General features: G+C 44.2%; 1 protein-coding gene across 1 annotated transcript; it reads left to right on the forward strand.

The window, feature by feature from the left end:
• Positions 1–5,360: 5,360 nt before the first annotated feature.
• Positions 5,361–10,799, forward strand: C23H4orf54 (chromosome 23 C4orf54 homolog). Its single transcript, XM_090356570.1, has one exon. It carries the CDS (start codon positions 5,388–5,390, stop codon positions 10,797–10,799), a length of 5,412 nt encoding a protein of 1,803 aa, XP_090212696.1. The 5' UTR covers positions 5,361–5,387.
• Positions 10,800–23,461: the final 12,662 nt, after the last annotated feature.

Here is a 23,461-nt window from a genome sequence, read left to right on the forward strand (position 1 = left end):
ACTGGAGGCAATCCCAATGAATAGGAGAGGCAAAAAGTAAAGAAAAGAAAATTGAACAAAGCAGGCTTGTAGCATCCTAGGTGTTGGAATGGAGGCAGTAAATAAGTCAAACATCTACTCAGGAGACTGAGATCTGAGGATCTTGGTTCAAAGACAGCCTTGGCACTAAAGACCCTGAGACCGGAAGTGTCACTGTGGCTCAGGGGTAGGGTGGTAGCTTTGAGCTCAGGGACAGCACTCAAGCCCAAAGTTCAAATCCCATGACTGACAAAAAAAAAAAAAAGAAAAAAAAGAAAAGAAAAAAAGAACTCAAACATGACTTCTAACTGAAGGAAGTTTAAGTTCTGATAAGGAAGCTGTGATAAGCCATCAAGTGATTGGAGGATAATATTACAGTAAATGAAGTAATAGAACATGATGGAGATCACTCTGGTTCCATTTTAAATACAGTGAACAGGAAACCTGAGACTATGAAGAATGGATGATTAGATCAAAATACAGAGGATGATGAACGGGACGTTCAATGAATTGGTAGGAAATATTATGAAAACTTAATATTCTATGAGGTTTTCCTTTAAGTAGCTCACAATTGTTTGAATTATCCAATGAACAGATATATATATGTATATATATTCTTTTATAATAGAAACTATAATTGTTTTTGTCAGTCCTGGGCCTTGAACTCAGGGCCTGAACTCTGTCCTTGGGCTTTCTCAAGGCTAGATCTCTGCCACTGGAACCACAGCACCATTTCCAGCTTTTTTCTATATATGTGCTACCAAGGAATTGAACCCAGGTCTCCATGCATGCTAGGCAAGCACTCTTAACACTCCTGACCCCAACCCCAAAACCAGAATTTTATTTTAGGAAAAAAAATCATTTCTTCTATAAACTTTCCATAAATTAAGCCCATTCAGCTGAGAATTGAAGCAATGGCAACTAATAATGAAGTAGACAGAAAACTTCTAGCTTAGCCTCTTCATATTCTCAATATGGCTCTTTACTGCCAATTAACCACCAAAAGCCTAGAAGTGGATCTGTGACAAGAGTAGAGCACTAGCCTTGAGCAAAAAAGCTCAGTGACAGAGCCCCAGGCCCTGATTCCAAGCCCCAAGACCAGCATTTTAAAAACTGGGCATGTGTTTCCAAAAAAACAAAAAAGCAAAGAATTCATTATGGCATTCTATTTACCTTAAAAACAACAAATCAAAATATGCTTTGTCCCACTTCTGGTCTCTATATGCAGGCCGGAGTGTTTATTAGTAAGGATTTTATTTCTGGTGATGAACTATTTTTCCTATCCTTGTAAATTCTAAGGCCATAGTTAAGGGTTGTATGGACAGTGGGTGTGGCACAACGCTATAACAATGTAATCTTTGCTTCAGTAGACAGTGCTTATTCATTCCTCTTAGATGAGTAAGTTTTCTATTCACATGGATAGTTTAGACTGATCCGGTCATTTCACTTCTTTGCAAACTATGGTGACAGCTGGGCAGTGCAGGCAGCTGGTTGAGGCTGAGAAAGAATTTAATTGGCCAGCTGTGAGCCTGACCTATGACCTCCACCTCATAGACTATCAGCATTCGATTAGCAACTGGTCATGGGCTGGACTCATTCAGAGCTTGGCTTATTTACACAAGCCAGCCAGCTCTTAATAATTTGTGAGAAATTCCACAGCGCACAGGTCTTCCCTCGCCTTCAATTTTGAATCAATAAAATGGGAATAATCATTGCTTTTCTGTGGCATGATCGAAAAGACTGATAAACAAACATTTAAAATTTTCCTCAATTAAATAACTAGACCCCCTTTTGACAATCTCAGCAAAGGTGATAATGTGTACCTTCAGAATTTCAGGGAGAATCTGGTCACAAGCTCGACATAAGCAGTGATAAGCAGAAATACTTCCATCCCATCAGGGTACAGGAACGGCTGTGCACATTTTTATTAAAAACAAAAAAAAAAGAAAGAAAAGAAAAATCTCATACAAATTTAAGACAATCAGAGAAATCTACATCTCTTTATTGTGCTTAAGAGAAAGAGAAAATGATTGGGCTGGGCGAAGTCCTCTGGGGAAAATTTAATTTATCTCCTCATGTCCAGTGGCTCACCTTTGAGCCTTCCATTCAAATAGCATATTTGTTTTTCATAGTATGATACTAAGACCCCAAATGTAACCAAATGCTGCTACCAACTAGTAGATGATTTGGCTTCATTCTTACTTTCTTTAATCATGTTAAAGTTTTCTCTGCTATGATCCATCTCAAAAGCTTTTCAGGGATGTTAAGAAAGTTTCTCTACAGTGATAAAAATAATCATGCTGAATCATTTCCTTTGTTGCTCTTTCAATTCCCATATAAAGTTATTAACTGAGTATACCTTGTCTGATCTACTCAGTGGGCCTGTTTTACCCTGGGTTAAGACTGGTGATATTAGTCATTATTAATTGCTCAAGAGTTGAGATCAGGTAGGCAATCACTGAGTTCATCCATTTAAAAAAAAATGACTTTAGTCATATTAAGGGATAAAAAGTTCCATGGCCACCAATGGACTGAAAGTGATTTCAGCAGAATTGGGAGTCTCCATTTGCATAGAAACAGAAACTGATCCAGAACAGTGAAAGTTTGGAGTTCTTAATTGTTTTCTTTGTCAAGATTAGCCAAAAATCCATTCATGGTTTTCCCTTTGGAGCTTTCTTTTTCTTTTAATAGATACAATCTGTCCAGCTCCAAATTTTCCACTTGCTGGATTTTTTTTTTCCAGAGAATTGGAGATTTGAGTTAAATCAGTTTTTAGGAACAGATTTGAGAAAGTTTTCCCTTCAAGTTTTTGCCTATCCTGGCATTTATATATATAGAAAGAAGAAGAGGAACTACCTAGATTTTGGAGGTAAGTACCTGTTTGTCTCTTGGGGTGCTTAAGGTAGGACTGTACTTGCTGGGGGAAGCAGATGCTGGACAAAAATCTAGGGCATATGACCTTCCAAGGAGAAACAATGCTGAAATCTATTGTACTGGCCCAATAGATAGGGCCATGTGGAAAGTACTGGAAAATATCCTCCTTGATGCAAATTGCCTCAAGGGGTAGAAACTTAGTGCTCCTTTCAGCTACAGAGCATCTGTACCTCACAGTACTTGACACAGTCTTCAGGGGTTATTGGCCAAGGCATGACCAGCTTCTCTAAAGTTAAAATGGAAAGCTGAAAATACTCAGCTTGCCTGATGGAATAGTTACATTTCATGTCATTTTGTTCATAGGATCATGTTCCTTAATCTCTGAATAGGTGATGTGTACACTGGCTAATTATGTGAAGAAAAAAACATCTCAGTTATATGCTTTATTTGTGGTCAATTACCTAGTGGAAAGGTCCTTGCAGCTGCTCGTCTGGAAGCCTATGGGGTTCTTGAACTTGGAAGTCAGTCTGTTTAGCCTGATGGTTAAGATTTGAGCTCTGAAGCTAGGATAGGACTTGGTTTGAAATCTGACTCATAATTTCTTAATATTCTCTGTGTTTTCCACATCTGTAAAACCAACAAGACCATTATGCCTAACTCATCAGGGTCTTAGCAGGATTAACTAAACAAATATATACACATTTTAAAGTGCTTCAAGGAGTTCCTGGCACATTACTCTACGTATCTTAGATATTATTGTTGCTCTTGTTGCAGTTTGGGTTATTCCTTTGCCTTTTTACCCTCTTCACTGGTTTCACATCCATGATGCCACTGTTGATAGTTTCTTTCCTCATGTGGCTCATCTTTTGTGTGTGTGTGTGTGTGTGTGTGTGTGAACTCATGGCCTGGGTGCTGTCCCCAAGCTCTTTTTGCTCAAGTCTAGCACTCTACCACTTGAGTCATAGCTCTATTTCTGGTTCTTTCCTGCCCAGGCTGGCTTTAAACTGAGATCCTCAGATCTCAGCCTCCTGAGCAGCTAGGATTACAGGCATGAGCCACCTGTGGCTGACTTAGTAGTGATTTTCAATAGTAGGGAGATAGACAGGGGGAGTTACCCTAGGAAGAATGGCAGGGCTGGGCTGTTTGTTTCTCAATTGTGAGAAAGTAGAGCTTGGTTGTTAGGGGCTATGCCTATTCAGAGGAAGGAAGTTTTGTTTTTTGCTTTTGCTTTTTGTGTGTGTGTGTGTGTGTGTGTGTGTGTGTGTGTGTGTGTGTGTGTGTGCGTGGGGTGGGATTCACAGTGGAAGAGGATGGGTTGATGCTGTTATTTTTGTCCCCCACAATTGTGGATGTTTAAAATAGGGCTTTATTCAATCGGCATAAATGACACATAGACTATGTATAGTGGTGGAATTGAGCCTGGCAGGTGACAAGGTCCAGATCTTACCAAAATCACGTCTCGGCTTCCCACTAGTCGATCCCTGGGTACTTCTCTGATGATGACCAGCGCAGACCCCCATTTTGGGTGGCCTGGCGAACTTGTCACACAGCTCTTGACTTCCATGGAATGACAGGATCTCAGAGCCAGGGAGCTGGGTTTTGGCTGTGTTCCCTTGGGGTGTGCCAGGGGATCAGATTTCCTCTCTGAACCTCCCTCCAAGCCGCACTGTACTCGGGTAAGCATATTCGTTGTTCTTTTTTGCTTTTTGACTCTGTGCCCTGAAGACCTGGACTGCAGCCAGGGTAACCATATCGTGAGACCGGGGCTCAAGCTATATTTAATTGAGGTCTTATTGTCTTGCTGTGGGTTTTTGTATTTAGGGATTTTTTTTTTGAAACTGGCAAGACACTGTCAGGATTTGAAGTAGTGTCAGTGTTGGCCTGTAGTACTGCCCCTTTCTTAGCGACGATGATTGAAAGTTTAATTTGAAAGTTAACTGTTTCAGGTCTTTCAGAATTATCCTTTTATTCTTTACATTCACACAATAAGGACCCCAGAAGTGAGGCTTCCTATTTTGAGACAAATAGATTATTTTTCATGAGGTCTTACTTGGGGGAAAGAAAGATGAAACAGTCTTTTTCTTATGCAAACTTTGATGCCCAGAATTGTGAGGCAAATATACAGCTATCATTTGTACAAGGGAGATTCTAAAGCATTTCTGGAGTATCTTTAATTGTGTTGGAAGTACAGTGCAAACTTTGAATTTGGTTTAAGAACAAGGGGAAAAAATCCATTTAATCCCGGACTTAGGAAGGAAGAATAGCAAGGAGTAAGAAACTGGCTTGTTAGATGTCCCTATAACAGATTACATGGAACATTTGGTTGGTTGGAATTAGAGCCCACCTGCCCCCGCCACCTCCAGCCTCTTCTCTCTAGAGCTTCTACCCTGTAATTTCAACATGACTAGCAAAGGGACACTAAAAATATTTCCGGAATGACGTGACCCTCTCTCGCTCCATCCAGAAAAGGGACAAGGCTTCACAAGAAATAGCACATGCTTTCCTTTCATTTCGGGGAGACTCGGGGTCGACCAACAGATGCTTCTTCCTATGTGGTCCATGGCATTCAGAACTCCAGCTACCGGCAGTGCCCGGCGAACAACAGGACAGGACAGCTCAGCTTCTCCTCACTGGCCACAGTCTCGGCCAGAAGAGCAGCCCCCCAGCTACCAACCACCTCTGCTGCCCCCTCCAGGGGCCCTGCCACCCCCCTCAGGCTTGCCAAGACCCCGTCACAGGGGTTGAAGCACTGGGGAGTGGTGTCAGTACTGAGAGACTTGGTACCTAGAGCCTTGGAGCCAGCCCAGGCACGTGGGACCTTGCTTTGGGCAGCTCTGTGGCCCCTCCAGGACCCAAGAGGGATCCAGGACAGCTCCTGCCCTCGCCATTGCCTGTTCCTGTCTCTGAAACCTGGACAAAGGCTCAGGATGGAAGTTACCACTCCTGACCTGACCTCGCAGGCCCACCTAGTGGAAGTGGAGGACCGGGAGAACCCAGCTCAGGACAGCCAGGAGCACCCCAGGCTGCAGCAGCTACTGCCCAGCCCCAAGCCTTTCGCCTCCACCGGGCCTGAAGAGAAGCAGATGTGCGCTTCAGGGGCAGTGAGGAGGGAGAGCTCCCGAGCCAGGCACGTCTCACTGGAGTCCCATCTGGAGGGCCAGAAGGCAAAAGCCCAGGATGAACCCAGCAGAAAAGAGCCTGACCATGGCGCCCTGCAGAAGAATCCTGCCAGCAGCTCTCAGCTCTCCCACCCCAAGGAAGCCACCACGGGCTCATCTTCTTCCTCCTCCTCCCCTGTGGGCAAAGCAGACGACGAAGGCCTTCCCAAAATGGACGATTCCACCCCCTGCTCGGAGACTCTCACCACCTCTTCCTCATCCCTAGGCTTTGAGAGTGAGCCCGAAGCCAGCTACCTACCCAGGGGAGAAGAACAAGGAGGAGGGAAAGAAGGGGGAGGAGATGAGACAGAGTGCAGGGCCATTATTGTCAAATCTCAGGGCCACCGGGTCCCCCCGAAAAATGAAGAAGCGCACTACATCACCACGCACGAGATCCAGCTGAGTGAGGTGGAGCAGGACATGGACTTCGACGTGGGGCTGGCCTCTCGGTGGGACTTCGAGGACGACAACGTGATCTACTCATTCGTGGACTATGCTTCCTTTGGTGGCAGTGACGAGACCCCAGGAGACCTCACCACCCCCACGGAAGAGGATGATGACAACAGCTGCTACCTTAGCACCAGTCCAAGCCCCACGATCACCCGGACACCCAGCCTCACCAGCAGTGACCTGGCTCGTCCCAGCGCACACAGCGGTGGCAGGGACACAGGCAGCACAGAGGTGGGCAGTGGCCCCTCTGACAGTCAGCCCACTCCCCCACCCACTGGACCTGGCACTGCCACCCTGCCAGAGACTTTGCTGGAGCTGAGAGAGATAGAATCAGAGGCAGCTCCCACCACCACCACCACCGCTGCCACCACCACCGCCGCCGCCACTGCCACTGCTGCCACCACCACTAGCAGCTGTGGGAGTGCTGCAAGCCAGATCCTCCTATCAATCAAATCAACTTCCCGGACTATAAATGAGCCTAGCAACGTGCATGCAAAGCAAAACATTCTTTCCGCTGCCAAGCATGAAGACGACATGAGCCTCCGCGTCCCCGCAGCTGCTGAACACAGTTCAAGTTCTCTGAGGCACAACTCGGCTGCAGCCGTGGCTCAGGACCATGCAAAGAAATTCACCGCTGTCCCTGCTCGCCTGCAAACCAGGTGTGGGGCCATCAGGGCCAAGGAGCTGGTGGACTATTCCAGCGGTGCCTCCAGTGCGGTGAGCGAGCTGGACGATGCAGACAAAGAGGTACGGAGCCTGACCTCCAGGGCCTTCCGGAGCCTCGCTTATCCCTACTTCGAAGCTTTAAACATCAGCTCTCGAGAGTCCTCCACCACTCTCTCGGAAGTGGGCTTTGGACGCTGGTCCACCTTCCTGGACTTAAAATGTGGAGGTGTTGGAGCAAGGGTGGAACAGAGTCTCCTGCGGAGCAGCGCGGCCTCTGTGGCTGCAGGCCTGAGGAAAGGTGGCCTGGCCAGGGTAAGTGCAGATCAGCTCTACATTCAGTCCAAGAAGTCCCAGACCAAAGCCTTGGAGTTTGTGGTCAGCAAAGTCGAAGGGGAAATCAAACACGTGGAGACCCCCTTGTGTTTCCAGAAACAGATCCAGACTGGCTCTCGGGTCGTCACCCTTCTGGAGCCCCTGAGTTTACGCAGTGACAGCAAAGCCAGCTCGGCTACTGGACCTTGCAAAGCCACCAAGGGCCCCTCTAAGGGCTCAGGGTCGGTTTGCACAGATGATGGCTCGGAGACCTCTGAGAGCAGCAAGCCCACCTCGCGAGCCGATGGCCCCCAGAAGAAATCCAAGTTTGCGTCCAGTCTGCTCAAAAATGTCATTTCCAAGAAGATGCAGAGGGAACATGAGTTCAAAATGGAGAGGGGAGAAGTCACTGACACTTCCCACCACAACGTCCCAGGTGCCTCCAGGGACACCGAGGGCCCTACAGGGGCTGAGAAGCAGCAGGAGCGGGGTTTGCAGAGGCAGAATTCCCGCCTCTCAGAGGCAGGCTCTGAGTACACAGTGCTCAGCGTGTCTGATGCAGGAGGAGACGGATCCGTGGCTGGATCTGTGGCCGGGTCTGTGGCTGGCTCTAAATCCCCAGTCTTCAAAGCTAGCACTCCTCGGGAGAGCAATGCAGTTTCTGGCCGGAATCTCCCAGATGGCCACATAGAAGTATGTGAAATTAAAAAGAGTGCCTCGGAGACGGTGAAGGGAATCTTCCTTCGTAGCCAGAACAGTGCTTTCCGCTCTTGGAAGGAGAAAGAGGCCGAGAAACAGGAAGAGAAGGTGCCTGTGGGCAAGCTGAAGCTCCTCAAAGGGGGTGACTGGAGGGCTGATCTCGGGGAGATCTCTGCCAGTAAGTCCACCATCATGTCCCGCCTCTTTGTTCCCAACATCCAACAGACTCCCAAGGACAATCAGCCAGAAAAGCAAGCCACCAAGTATTGTGCTACGCAGACCACTTCCACGGCGGTGATCAGGCCCAAGGCTCCCGAAATCAAGATCCGCCTGGGGAGCGTACAGCAGCCCAGCTCCGACTTCAACATTGCCAAACTGCTCACACCCAAGCTGGCTGCTGGCACCGCCTCTAATCTCTTTAAGACCGTTGAGGACAACAGCAGGGTCCAGCAAAAACTCTTCCGGGGGGACAGTGTGGAAAAAGTGCCCCAGTTCCAGGTGAGAGATGTCCGAGAAAAAGCCAAGGCTCAAGGACCACTCCACCAGGTGAGAGATGTCAGGAAACTAATCAAAGGGTCAGGGGACAGCAGTGACAAGGGCAGCGTGACCCCAGAGCAGGGGCTGACAGGGCCTAAGCCCAGACAGCTGGCTGCTTCTGCAGCCGGTGGGCCCAGATCTTTGTCCCCTATGGTAATAACGTGCCAGGCAGTAGTGAACCAGAGAGAAGACAGCATGGATCGAGAGTCCAGGGAAAACACGGGCAAAGGCGGTGGCAGCAGCCGGATTCTCAATTCTTCTTCTCCTGAAGGGACAGTGTTAGTCCACAGGGCATCTGGCAGGCTCCCCGTGGCCACAATCGCCCCCAATAAACCCGAGCAGGGCTCGTATCTGCCCGTGTTCAAGATTGTCTCCAAGGCTTCTGCCCAGAAGACCCCAGAAAAACCCAAGGATGAGGATGTCAAGGAGGAAGGGAAAACCCCAAAGCCTGCCCGGAATGCTCTGGAAAAGCTGACTGCAGCCGTCAGATCCATGGAAGAGCTGTACAGCTTCCAGAGGAATGAGTGGAAACGCAAAAGTGACCCTCTGCCTGTGCTGGCTGACAGCCACGTCCTGTCGCTCATTGCCAGTGAGGAGAGGGAAGGGGGTGTGGGGCCCGAGGAAGACCCTGAGAAGCTGGCCAGGAAACGCTTGGCAGAGGTGGAAGAACGAGTCAAGGGCAGCAAAGGAGGTGTGGTTCTGCGAGCAGCCCCCCTAGAACGTCTCCAGAGGAGAAACTCCAACCCCAGTGCTGACAGCGTGTCTGCCCGGGCAGCTGCCTTCGAGAACATGGCCAGGGAAAGGCCTCGCTCTCTCTATATTCCCCCTGTCCACAAGGACTCGGACAGAACCCCCCCCTTCCAGCCGCTCCCACCTCTCCCTGGCAACAGGAACGTGTTGACGGTCACTGCCAGCAGCACCCAGAAAACTGGAGGTGTCGCAGGCAAGTTCCCACAGGGGCTTTCTCCAGAGAGCCCTGCAGGAGCCAAGGGCATCAAGTCGCAGGGACTCCGCTCCCTGAAGATTTCTCCAGCCACCAGGGCACCCCGCGAGGAACCCACCGACAGGAAAAGTGGCATGGCTTTGGAGAAAAGCAACAGTGACTGTGAGAATTATCTTACCATCCCTCTTAAAGGAAGCTCTGCTGCAGGAGAACTGCCTGGCAGGCCTGGGGCTCCAAGAGAAGGGCCCCCCATCTCCTCCGCTGCCACCCTCTGCAGCTTACCCCCGCTGAGTGCTCGCAGCCAGGTACCCAGTACCCCCAAAGGGTCTCAGGTCAGCGGAACCAGCAGGCCAGCTTGGCGTACCAAACCTGACAACCCCCGGGAGGCAGTGGCAGCTCCTACCGGGCCTCAGAGCCCGGAGCAGGCCCCGACTGCCATCTTCCACCAGCAGCAGCTCCCCTTCACCCTCCAGGGGGCCCAGCCTCAGGTCCTCTGCTTCTCTCCACCTGGCATGCCTGCCCCAGCACCTGCAGGCCCAACGGCCGTCCCCAGTGATCCCTTCCAGCAACCACAGCCTCCACAGACCCAGCGCAAGATGCTCCTGGATGTGACCACTGGGCAATACTACCTGGTGGACACGCCCATTCAGCCCGTGACCCGGAGGTTGTTTGACCCTGAGACAGGCCAGTATGTGGATGTCCCCATGACCCCTCAGCAGCAGGCTGTGGCACCCATGTCCCTTCCTGTGCCACCTCTGGCCCTGAGTCCTGGGGCCTATGGACCTACCTATATGATCTACCCCGGGTTTCTGCCCACCGTGCTGCCTGCCAATGCCATGCAGCCCACGCCAGTTGCTCACGCTCCCGGGAGCAGTGAACTCTCCATGGCTGCAGAGCCCCCCAACAAAGAGGCAGCTGCCACCTTCTCCGAGGCCCCCTACTTCATGGCCTCCGGTCAGTCTCCGGCCTCCTCTTCCTCCTCAACCCCGGCAGCCACATCCCAGCTCGTGGGGGCCAAGGGCTTCGCCCAGCTGCATGGCAAGCCTGTCATCAGCATCACTTCGCAGCCCCTGGGCCCACGGATCATCGCACCCCCTTCCTTCGATGGCACCACCATGAGCTTTGTGGTAGAGCACAGATGATGCAGAGCAGTCACCCCGAAGCAGGATGAAGCAGCTGCTGGTGAGTGATTTTCATGTGTCTAATCAGATTAAGAGTGTGAGACCAATCCTGTTTCTGGGAGTTTGAGGTGGGAGAGATTGATAGCAGGAGAGGGTGCCTCTGGAAGCAGGTGCATTCCTAGAGCATGATTCGAGAAGGAGCTCATTTTCTGTCCTCTGCTCTCCTCCTCTTCCCAATCTTCACTCCCTACAGTCTTTCCATTCTGACCTTTGTAAATTGCCCAGCGTTCCCTCTCCCAGCAGAGAAGCCCAGGGGAAGGAAGCTTTCTTTTTATCTGGCTCTTCAGCCTTCAGGAAAGAGGATCTCAGTCAGGAGAAAGAAAGGAAAGACCTGCCTAGATTTTGTGGCTCTAGTGGGACTACATCTTTGTCCCTGACTTCCCTGGTGACACGGGTACCCCACAGCCTCCATACCAGGGACACCTTTAACTGTTTGCTCCCCTAGAATCAAAAAATAGTGTTTACTTGTGAAGGGAGGTTTCTTTTTTTTTTTTTCTTTTTTTTTTTGCCAGTCCTGGGCTTGAGCTTAGGGCCTGAGCACTGTCCTTGGACTTTCTCAAGGCTAGAGCTCTACCACTTGAGCCTCAGCACCACTTCTGGCTTTTTATCTATGTATGTGGTACCGAGGAATTGAACCCGGGTCTTCATGCATGCTAGGCAAGCACTTTAACCACTAGGCCAAACTCCCGGCCCGAAGGGAGGTTTCTTAAATCTCCCTTTACACCTTCCTCTTGAAATTGCCTGTACAAAGGAATTGTTTGTGTTGGGGCTCTTATTTTTTATCTTTCAAATGAGCAGAACAACTTTTCTCTCGTTTCGTATTCGTGTATATTGATCGTGCAATTGATTGTGTAATTTGTCTACGCAAAAATGTGCATTTCCTTAGCACCAGTTAGTACCGGTCCTCAATGAAAATTATATGTGCGCGCACACACACACACACACATACACATTCTTTATCTTTTTCCTTTTTTCTTTCCTTCTTTCCTTCCCTTCCTTCCTTCTTTCCCCTCTTTCTCTCACAAACATACTCAGACATGTACATACACATGCATATTCTTTCTCCCTCCCTCCCTCCTTCCCTTCCTTCCTTCCTTCCTTCCTTCCTTCCTTCCTTCCTTCCTTCCTTCCTCCTTCCTTTTTTTCTTTCTTCCTTCTCCTCTTCCTTCCTTCTCCTCTTCCTTCCTTGTTTCCTTCCTCCCTCTCTCTCACACACACATGTACACAGGTACATATCCTTCCTTCCTTCTTCCTTTTCTCCCTTCCTCCCCGCCCCTCTCTCTCTCCCCCCTCTTTCTCTCCCCTGATGGGCTGGTTTGATCTCCATAGACTCCATGGAGGGTGGGATTCTGGAGCTGCTCCCTGGATGGAGTTGCTGTGTTTGGTCTGATTAGCTCCAACTGAACTTTCATCATCTTAGAGGTGCATTTTCCCATGATCCTCCTCTCCTTTCAGAAAAGAATCAACTTCTGTGTTTACCACTGCAAAGGAAGTCAGAGAAAATATGATCCTAGACACCTGGGTTAATACACACTCGTAGACAGGCATCCTTGCTGTATACAGTCATGGAACTTGACAGAAACAATGAGTTTGGATGGTCTAAACCAGACACTTCAGGTCAAACACAGGAGACAAGCCAAAAATGCCTTCTCAGGGCAGCACAAAGGTATCAGAGCTGTGACACAAACTTGTCCTTCATACCTGAGCCTGCTTCACTCCTTGGTAAAACTACATTGAATGAAAGAAAGACAGATGGGGATGAGGAAAACCTTTCTGTTTAGTCAGTCATTGGACTTGAATTTAGGGCCTGAGTACTGTCTCTGAGCTTTTGTACTCAAGGCTAGTGCTCTACCATTTTGAGCCACAATTTCACTTCTGGTTTTTGAGTGGTTAATTGGGAATTTTTCTGCCTGGTCTGGCTTTGAAGTACAATCCTCAGATCTTAGCCTCCTGAGAAGCTAGGATTAGAGATGTGAGCCACCAACACCTGGCTTACTTATGTTTTTATAATAAAAACAGACCACTGTTACATTTCCTCGCTTACTAAAAAGTAAGAGAAGCATGTTCTTCCTTGGTTCCATCCAAAAGCCTAGAATTAGGACCAAAGATCATGAGATTCGAGTCACAGAGCTTCTCATCAGCTATGTGGTCTTGAGCATGACAAATTCTTTATCATGCCTGTGTCATCTCTAATGAGGACAATAATACCTGTCCTTCAATATCTGTATTCATATATTGTGAGCTGCAAAACCTTCTCCAAATTATAGAGCTGTCACTCTTTTACACACTTATGGGTGTATAAGATACCAGACACAGTTCATCATTCCTCAGGATTTCTAGGAATTCTGGTAAAAGCATGGGTCTTGTTTTCATTGTTTATTTGAGTGGTGCCTCATCTACAACTGGCACTGTGTAAGGAACACAGACAGGAAGAGAAGGAATCAAAGATAGATGCCTTCCTTGTTTGTTTGATGAGGAAGAAAAAGAAAAAAAACAGTATGTATGTCGAGGCGATTCACTGTTAATTTTCATAGAAAGAAAAATGTGGCCTACAGGTAAATGTGTTTTACTGCACTGGACAGAGCTATGTTTCCCTAGGGCTAATTTGGAGCAGCTAATCCTGCAAGACATTTATGAAGCAGTAAAGGTACAACAGCAAAACAAGAGGAAGGAACACAATCCATCACACACACACACACACACACACACACACACACACACACACACACACACACACCATGTCTTTGTAGCAGCTGCTTTTGGCCTTTGTCCTGCTGAGTCTGGAGAGATTAAGTTTAGGATTGTTTCCATTAGGCACAGATATAAATCAGAAATTTTGCTGATTTGAAACTAAAATAGCAAGTTTTGGAAACTTGCCCTCTTTTATGGAAGTGCAACCTTTATTTTAGTAAATAGCAAAGGCTATTTTTAGATAAAAAGGCAAACACTGGCTTCTTCATTTAAACAGACCTGTCAAAAAGCAAGGGTTAATTTTTGTGTGTTTGTTTTTTTTGTATATTGGAAAGCATCCTGGTTGGCTGAAATCAGTTATGAATTAAAATCCTTTGGAACATTCTCCTAAAAGTTCTATACTGCTTTCCAAAGAAAAGTCAGCTAGATTAAAAAAAATAACAAAGTGTGTTGTTTCTTTTCCTTGTGCAACAATTTGTAAAACATTGTTGAAATATTTCAAAACACAATCCCATTGTGGTGGTGTGAAAGATCTTAGAGATGATTTCAGTTCAGTATTTACTTCAAAAAGCAAATTTGTTAACAGAGATTATCCAAGGATAGATTTTTATGTCCCCCTTTAGCCCAGTAGGTGCCTAAACTACTTGATCCAATCATAAAATGTCACAAAGGAGCAAACTCAGACTTATCAAAAGGTGGTTTTGCTGAGCTTGCTGGAGCAGGCGAGACACACACCCGTGGAGCTGGCTCTCGGCTCTCAGACCATGCCACGCTCCCTAGGCACTTGAGACTCCAGGGTAAAAATGATAGAGTAAAGGAAAATTGGCAGAAGACAGCCCTGACCCGCCAGCAAGGACACCTGGGATGTATTCCCTAGTGACATTTAGACGTTGACCATCTGTTTCCATTTGCCTTCTGGACACTTGTAACGTGCATTGGCAGGAAATGTACCAATACTCTCATTCAGTCAAGGAATATGAATTTTATGCCTTTATTCTGCCACTCACATGTCCTGTGCAGTGGGGCTATGAAGCAGTGCGACTCACTAGGGTCCCACATATCAGAAGCCTACTCTTTGTCAGAAGGAAGCAGACTGCGTGACACACAAAACTGCAAAGTAGTGTTCAGGAGCTGACTTAACCTTTAAGATCCCTTCCCCTCAGAGAATAAGCAGTTCATCATCTATTTTTAGCACCACATTGTAACAGGGAGCCTTTTTGTATATATTTGGATATAACTAGCTGCCACTAGTTCTTTCTGATTATTCCATTATGACGTTTCCTAGAGCTTTTTGGTTCGGAGGAGTTTTCACACTTTGTTCTGTAGTTAACATTCAGTCCTTTTCCAGTTTTACTCTGCCTCAACGCTTCAAAATAGATAATTAGTAATTTTGCAGGGTGCTGGTGGCTCAAGTCTATAACCCTCACTACTCAGGAGGCTGAGATATGACGGTCATGGTTCAAAGCCAGTCCCTGCAGGAAAGTCTGTGGGGCTTACCTCTAGGTAATTAGCAAAAGGCTAGAAGTGGTGTGGCTCAAGTTGTAGAGAATCATCCTTGAGTGAAAATCTCAGAGGCAGTCCTATGCGTGAGTACACACACACACACACACAGAGAGAGAGAGAGAGAGAGAGAGAGAGAGAGAGAGAGAGAGAGAGAGAGAGAGAGAGAGAACTAGCAATACTTGTTTTATTATTAGTTAGCAATGCCATTACATGTTGGGGTGCTATCTTGTGACCCCACAGTCAGATAGCTGGTCCCGCATAATCCTCCACAGTATACCAGCTGCAAAGCCCTCATTTGCAGCAAGCACAATAATTGACAAATTCTCCACTTTTTGTTCTGGCTAGGCCTTTTAGGTTGTCTGTTTTGGTCTTGAAGGTCCCATTGACACTGGATCTTTCATGACCATCTGTGTAAACTGGGTCTGTTCTAATTTTTTGTCACACATAGCATGTATATATATATATATATTTTTTTTTTCTTCCCTGGTATATCTACTTCATGCCTTCTCTTGCTCTCCTACTTTGATGCTGTATTTTGGCTTAAAAATTTAAATTAATATGCTACAAAATCTACTTAAGTATAGGGGCATAACAATTAAATAAACATATAATACTAATAAAAGAAATATCGCCAGTACTATGTAGGCTAATGGGACCCATAGAAGAGAACTGCAATCATTTTGTTGCCTTTGAGGGTATCTTTGCTTTTTGTTTATGTGTTTGTTTTGTTTTGTTTAATGTTGCTCCTGCATTCCTGATCTTTTCTTCTTTTCTCGTTCTTCAGTTATTTTGACTTGCTCAATAGAGCCCCATAGATCAGCAAAAGGAAGTGGAGGAGAGAGCTAGAGTCAGAGAAAGCTGTTTTTCTAGAAGATCCCACCGAGCTTTAGACAAATCCTTAGATGTCAAATCCAGTCCTTTCATGTTAAATTTGCAAGAGGAAATTTAGTTTCAAAGAAGTTAAGTGATTCTTCTTTATTGTGTCCCTTTGAAGGTAGAACCGGAACCCCAAGCCTGAATCTTCCATACCAGAGACTCATTGGGTTTCTTTCTGTCTAAGGTCACGCTTCTTTAATGGTCTTTATTTTACTTTTGTCCCATTAGCAATCCTTCGTGACTTCTTTTCCCTTGCTATTTGTTTGAGAAATTCATCTTAGCTCTGTGATTGATTGATTGACTTGCTTTCTCTCTCTCATGTGGGGTTCTCATTTCTCTGTTACTTCAACTTGATCAGCTTCCATGCTACACCTTGTACTTTGCCTTTTTCTTACTTTTTATATTTTGTTTCAATCAGAGACTGGATAGCTTAAAGGGCAAGACTGAACAGGCCATGCCATGCCCTCATCTGGGTAACTTTTGAGCTGCTCTGATGGGGTCATCAGAGGGACAGAGAAATCTGGCTGCCCTTTCTTGCCTGTTGGGCAGAGATCAGGTAGCTGAGCTGCAGGCTGCAAACTCCACTTTTCCCCTACTCATTTCATTTCATTATAAAGTCCACATTCTATTTTCAGCTCAACCCAGAATTACACTCTGAAATCAATAGTTTAATTCTTTTAAAAATAACTATTTCACTGTGCAGTTAATGTACAGAGGGGTTACAGTTATATTCCTCAAGTAGTGAGTAGAACTAGGCCTGGTGCTGTCTCTGAGCTCTTCAGCTCAAGGCTACCACCCATCCCTGAGCTTGGGCTTTGTTCCTGAGCTCTTCAGCTCAAGGATTTCTCCCTTATCTTAAAATAAATCAAAATGAAAAATACCAATAATTCAGGGTGATCATTCATGGCATACTGAAGGTTTAACTTCTCTAATATTTTCAGCCATTGCATTTTGCCTCTTGGCCAATCAGCCTGATAAAGGGGTACTTATGTTTTATATATATATACATATATATATGCATATATATATGTATATTAAGTGCAGCAGGCAGCACAGCTAGGAATTGGCTGACTGAGCTGCTGCTATTTTCCCAACTTTAGTTTTATTCAAGGAAGGATAAAAGTCCTACCACAAAGGAAATTCCTCCTAAACTAGACAATGTCCAGCACATACTATGATTCTATATGTGTTCTTCTTTTAATTTAAAAAAAATGAGCCAACCTTTAGTCAAAACATTGTGAGCCTCCTAGAGAAATTAGAGACAGTTTCAGAATTCCTAGAGACGGGAAGTGGGAGTGGTGGGGTAATCCCATGCTCATGTGAGGAAGGAAGCTTGGAATGCACATACATGTGAGAGTGGTAGCCACTTGGAGGGCAATGAGTTAAAGCAGTTTAGGGGCGGGGACTTTCTTTGTGCCTTTTCCTGAAATTCTAGCCTATGTGCCTTGAAGTCACACAGCCCTGACTCAATCTCTGCTACTCAGTGGCCTAGGAAAGTAATTTGTAGTGAGGACAGTTGTGAAAATCCAGTTACAAACGCTCAGCACAGCAGATGGCATGCAGTAAAGTATTCAGTCTCACATGAAGACTCGACCCTCATAAACACCCCAATGTACCTCCAGCCTCTCAGGGCACATCGTCAGAGTTGACACGCAGCCCTACCTTTGCAGATTCACAGGGCAGTGTCAGGGGTCTGTGCCCAGGATCACTCTGCATTTCCTCAGACTAGAGGCCATGCCATGGCTCCACAGTCCCATTGGAATTGGCTGTGCTCTGGGCAGGCCGATTGGCCCAGAGTCAAGGTACTCTATTATCTCCCATGGCTTTCCTGAATGTTATACAACTCTGGACCTGGCTTGCCAACTGCGGGTAGTGATTTTCCTCTCTGACTGGACACAGGACTGTGTGATGGAAAGGAAACTGACCCAGCATGCCTGCTAAAACCCGTCAAGTGCTCTGGTTCTAAGTCACCCAGCCACACTCCCTGGAAACCAAATATACTCATCCTTCATGGCTACTGACTTCTTTATGACACATGATACCACAAAGCAGGTTCTCGAGGCTCTGCTGGGCTTTACTGGCAATTATTATTTGATACTTAATAAGAAACAGAGGGACTTGCAAACAAAATTCCTCTGAAGTTAATGGAAGCAGAAATAATACCTTGCAAGCATTCAGAGAGAGAATATCTGTTGATTACAGATATGGCTACCATATCTCCAATAGCTACCACCATCCAGTAGGCTGGCTCTAGCGCGTACTCTCTCTCATTCTGCTCAGATGACTTTTTCTATCCTTGCTTTGTGAGGGGACCCAGCTAGAGTTGACACCAAATCTCTTACTCATGTCTACATTAATTTTTCTTAGTCTCAGAGTTTCTTCTTTCTCGTAATTATATTTTATTTCCCTCCTGCCATCCTCCATATCCTAAGATGGAAAAAGAAGTTAAGCAAATGAAAGGCCAGCCAACTGCAAGAGCTGTTGAGCCAGGGTGTTGCATGCTCTAAATAAGCATTGGAATCCTTCATCCTGACGATAATTTCTCAAATATGAAATTAAATAAAGTACATTCATTTCAGCTCTCAAGCCATTGTTATTATTCTGGGCTTTGTTTTTTCTAACACATGTATTTATACAGTTCTTTTTTGGGATGACAGGATTGAATTATCTATTACCTTGCTTCTCTGATTGTTTATAACTGGTTAGACAGCTGTCGTTTAATACTACTAGCAGTTATCTTTCACACGATGGAGTCTTCTTAATCTCTAAAATATATTGCCTGTAGTCCACTCTATCCACTCTATTTTTGTCTTGATAATATTGGGATCAAAATATCAACTTGCTAGTGTTAACAGGCATTCCTTGGGGAAAATTCTAGAAGATAATTCATGGCGACAAAAGAAAGGGCTAATTTTTAGTAAGCTTTTGCTTATGTCAGTTCTGTCTTTGAATGAATTTATTTCTTGTAGATTCTAAGCAGTATATCTCATTTAAAGCAAAACATACTGAAATTCCACATAACGTACATAGTGAGTCTTCACTACGAATCTTTACTATCGAGTTTATTCCTTCACCTTGATTACTGACTCATGGAAGGTTTCAAATGTCATTAGGTTTAAATATCAGTTCTGGGGAAGAGAGTAGATGAATAGAGAGAGGAAGGAAGGAAATGCAGTTATTAAAAACCAATGCATATTGTACAAAATTTTAAAAATTGAAGGAAGGGGTGAGGTTGAGAAGGATAGGGAGAATGATGAAAGAAGTGACATTGATGAAGATTCATTGAATTCATTTACTACTTGGTGAAATTACACCGCCTTTGTATGGCTACTTAAAAATAAAATTAAGAAAAATAGCTACAACACAAAAATATAAACATAAAAATAAATAAATGAATTCTGCATGCTACCATTTGGTGTGCATACATTGTTTTACCTTGCAATCAATGATTTCAGTGTTTAACTCTAAAATCTTTGCTGAATGATTTATTGGACTTAATGCAGTTTTCAAAGAGAGACTTTCAATCTAGCTACTTTCCTGAAGTCAATAAAATGCCTCATAGGTGCACAAAACACATTCTAAATTATAAGCTTCAAATTCTTTTTAATGAAATAAGCCAGTTAGCTAACTAGCCTAGGTTTTTGTTGTTTTTTTTTTCTTTTGATTTTTCTAATAAATGAATGTGCCGTCACAATCAACAACCTTTACTTTGACTATTTTTTACTTTTTTGTTTTGCAGGAGCAAGACAGAAATATGGACTGTTCTTCAATCGGAAAGTTGCATTGCCGTGCTAAAAATTCATCTGAAAACTCTTTCCACATGTGTTTCTACTCATTTTTGCTTCTTAAAAGCCACGTGTGCAAGTTTCTCGACTTTCCTAAACAACTCTTTTAAGGCAGTTTTGTTATTTCAGTTTTACTAAGATGGTTGAATGGTTGCATTTCCCCTGTGGGAAAAGAACCCACAAGTGTTTATATTTAATACAGGATATATGTTTTCTATTCACCTCTACCCTCCTGCACTTGTGACGCAAACAATCCATTAAGCTTAGCGTGCTACATTCAAAACATACAACAGAATGGGATTGGTGTTGTGCGAATCAAATCGGCAAGTCTATTATTTGGATGACATTTAACTTTAGAGATTCTCATATTCTATCCAATGTAGCTAACAGACCAGTAGCATGTATTTAGCTTTTAAATAGATATGTCCGCATTTTGAGCCCTATATCAGCTAAACCTCATTTTTCTTTGGGTTGGACTTTTTAGGTTCTTTTTATCAGGTCAGGCCAAGTGCAATTGTGTGGTGGGGGGGGAACAAATGTTTTGATCTTTATTTTACTACTTTTATTTGCCATTTGTACAGCGACAAGAAAATTTTCGTTGCCTTAAAGCAGAATAGCTGGAAATATTGGACAACCAGTGAGTGCATTTAAAATGAGTTCTTAGTCTCTGAGTGGTATACAACATCCAGTTCCCTTTAAGAAATCAATTTCTGCTGAGTGTGCACTTTCTTCTTCAGTGATTCTCCATATCTGCATCCTCCTGCTCACATATATTGTTTAGAGTCTGAGGAGTTCTCTGTCATGGGAAGAAGATGAACTCTGATTCATCTATTCCCAATCATCTCCACAGCCAGTACTTTGAAGGGCAGCGCTTTCTCCTCCTGAGGTGAGAAGATAGAGGCACTTGCATTCATACTCCAGGCTGTCTGGATTGTAAGCCACTCGGAAGGATGTTGGAGGGAATGTTCACAGTTGCCTGAGCAGATACACATTTGGCTTGTCCCAGCCAGGAAGTGTGTCAGGAAACACTCAGCAAGTATTGTAGTGAAATAGCCATTACTTTCTAAAGCAATGTCCCTGTAAAAGCTTGAACATTCTCTTGGACTTTCTTTAAAGAATCTCCTTCCATTTCCTTCTCTATAAATCTAAAACATTCTGCTAGTGTGTGTGTGTGTGTGTGTGTGTGTGTGTGTGTGTGTGTGTGTGCGCGCTGGATCTAAACCTTGAAGTCAGGGCCTGGGCATTGTCCCTGGGCTTTTTTTTTTTTTTGCTAAAAGGCTAGGGCTCTACCACTTGAGCCACAGCTCTACTTCTCAACCAAAGCAAAATAAGAATCTACGAACTATTACCAGGTATCTTATTACCTTAACCAATGTCTTTCACTACTGAACTACCCTTTTATGGTCATATAGTCATTAGTTATGTATTTCCTAAATAGATTCCAGATCTTAACTCTAATCAGAATTGTGGAGTCTGGCTTTTGTAATTTCTTCCTAGGGTTATACATGTAGTTTAGTTTTCCAGGAAAACCATAGGAAATTGTGGAAAAATTCATCCATTTTCTTTTTTCTCCCCTTGGACTTTGACTTGTTTCTGGAAAAACGAAAACACTTATAAACATCAGGACTTGTTTTAAAATTGAATTTTCAAATTGCCAGGATTCTCAAAAACACTCACTGAAGTTTGTCCCCAGGATTAAACAACTTCGTATATAAGTGCTCTATATGTCTATGATTGAAGAAATAAGCTAGCATAAAGTCCGCTTTGACAACTTTATGGTAAATCTCAAATATTATCATGCATTCAATTTTATTTTTATATCATTAGGTGATAGCTTGGAGAGATAAAGTTACATTTTCTTAATTGCAGATTTGACTTTGCTTCTCTAAATGACGGAATGCATTTTCATTGTCTCCCTCCTTTGTAGAAACGAAGGCCTGTGTCTGCTGATTTTGGAAAGCTCACATTACCTAAATAATACTTTGAACTGCAGGACAGTATTGATTCCCATAGATTGACTATGATCTCACAATACGTATGTAGATTGTACATGGAAAGCCAACATTCAGTAATAGTCTTTGTATTTAAAAGTATCATGGTATCCATTTTTCCTACGTGGTGCTTGAGGAGTTTTATTCTACAGTTTACAAGGTGTAGGTTTGCACCCTAAATTCTCAGGGTATGTTATTTTACCCAACTACTTGAAAGGAAAAAAAAGGTGCCCTGTATTTTATCTGTACTGTTGAGGGGAAAAATGTGTGAGTTTGTGTGAGGAAACTGCCTATAAAAAATCAAACCCATAAATAACATTTTGTGAGGTTTTTACATAATTTTTAAGGAGATATGTACATGGAAAAGATTCTTTTTTCAAGAGACTGCTTATATATTCTTTAAATTCTGGATCCTAAATATACCTCACAGGTGCATAAAACCATTTACAAAACATGTAGCATTTGCTGAATGGTGTCCTGCATTTGAATCTAATCAGAACTATAGACATTGGTCCTCTGAAAAGAAACCATGATTGTCTATGACATGTGTGGACACTTAATCCAGAGGAGAATTCTGGCAGTTGGACTCCTTTGTATATGCTGTGTCTCAGAATAGAATAGACTGTTCAAAGTATCTTTATAAGCTATTAACATCCAGTGTCTCATATCACAACTGGAATACATTATAGATTTATTCCTGTCTAATTCTTAATGGTGCAGAATAAAACACATTCATCTCTAGTTTGATTTCTTTTTTTTTTTAACTTTTGGAATTTCTGTTTTAGGGCTCACGGTATAAAGTCCTTCCTAGGGCTTCCTGAATCAAATACCATATTTGTAACCATCTTCAAGCAAGGGGACCTTTCTTTCCCCCAAAATGAAGATGTGGGTTTCTCTATTTGCATATAAATCATATTCTTGTACGGTATAGACAGTGGTGGTTGAAAGGAATGTGAAGGCTGTAGAGGTTATGAATGAACTGAGAAGAATACATGGGTAATAAACAAGAAAGGACATTGATAAGGTAGAATCATACCCCAGATGTTAAATAAAGCCGGGGTCTCTGGAAAGAATGTGAAATTTCAAACTGCAATCAAATCTAAAAACCTTGATGGAAAATTTTCTACTGGAGGCTTGATGTGACTGGATGGTGGAAGGTCGTAAAGCCTGGCTCAGGAGACTTTGAATCCAGCCTAAGTGTGACAAGAATGACCTTTTCAGTACATTGCATATGGAGAAGACTACTTGGGCATGGACTCTCTGAGAAAAGCCTGCTAAATTTCCAGCATTTGTAAATGATTGTGCAATTGGCGTGAGTGTGTGTTTTTAAATTTTGACTGTTTTGGGAAAAAATGGGATTTTCCCCCAGTAAAAGCACTGTAAAATTTGTCATTTGTCCTTCTTTTAACTCACAAAATATGCTTTGGACATTTTCATTTTCTCCTGGCCTTTGGCTAAAATTCTTCACTGAACTAAAACACTCTATTAACATTACATATCCACTTTTTTTTATTGCTGTGAGAATAAATGTGCAAACGTTTGGTGGTTTTCTTTAACATTTCATTTTCTTCTTACAGTTCTGGAGATTGGAAGGCTGGTATTGATTTTTTCCAGTGGCCCAGATATGCCAGCTGGCCCACCCATGTCTGACATATAGACCCCTATAAAGTAACTAAAGAGCATTTATCTAGATGTGTGGGATGCTTTATTCACACCAAAGTATTACCAAGACCACAAAGTTCTACCCAAAGACCCAAGAAAGCAGTGGTGGTGCCTA

The sequence above is a fragment of the Megascapheus bottae genome, chromosome 23 (genome assembly GCF_031878675.1).
Source record: "Megascapheus bottae isolate mThoBot1 chromosome 23, mThoBot2.hap1, whole genome shotgun sequence".
Taxonomy (NCBI): domain Eukaryota; kingdom Metazoa; phylum Chordata; class Mammalia; order Rodentia; family Geomyidae; genus Megascapheus; species Megascapheus bottae.

What these genes read in the sequence shown, in the direction of transcription:
- C23H4orf54 (XM_090356570.1), top strand. Translation starts at nt 5,388, where the DNA reads ATGCTTTCCTTTCATTTCGGGGAGACTCGGGGTCGACCAACAGATGCT.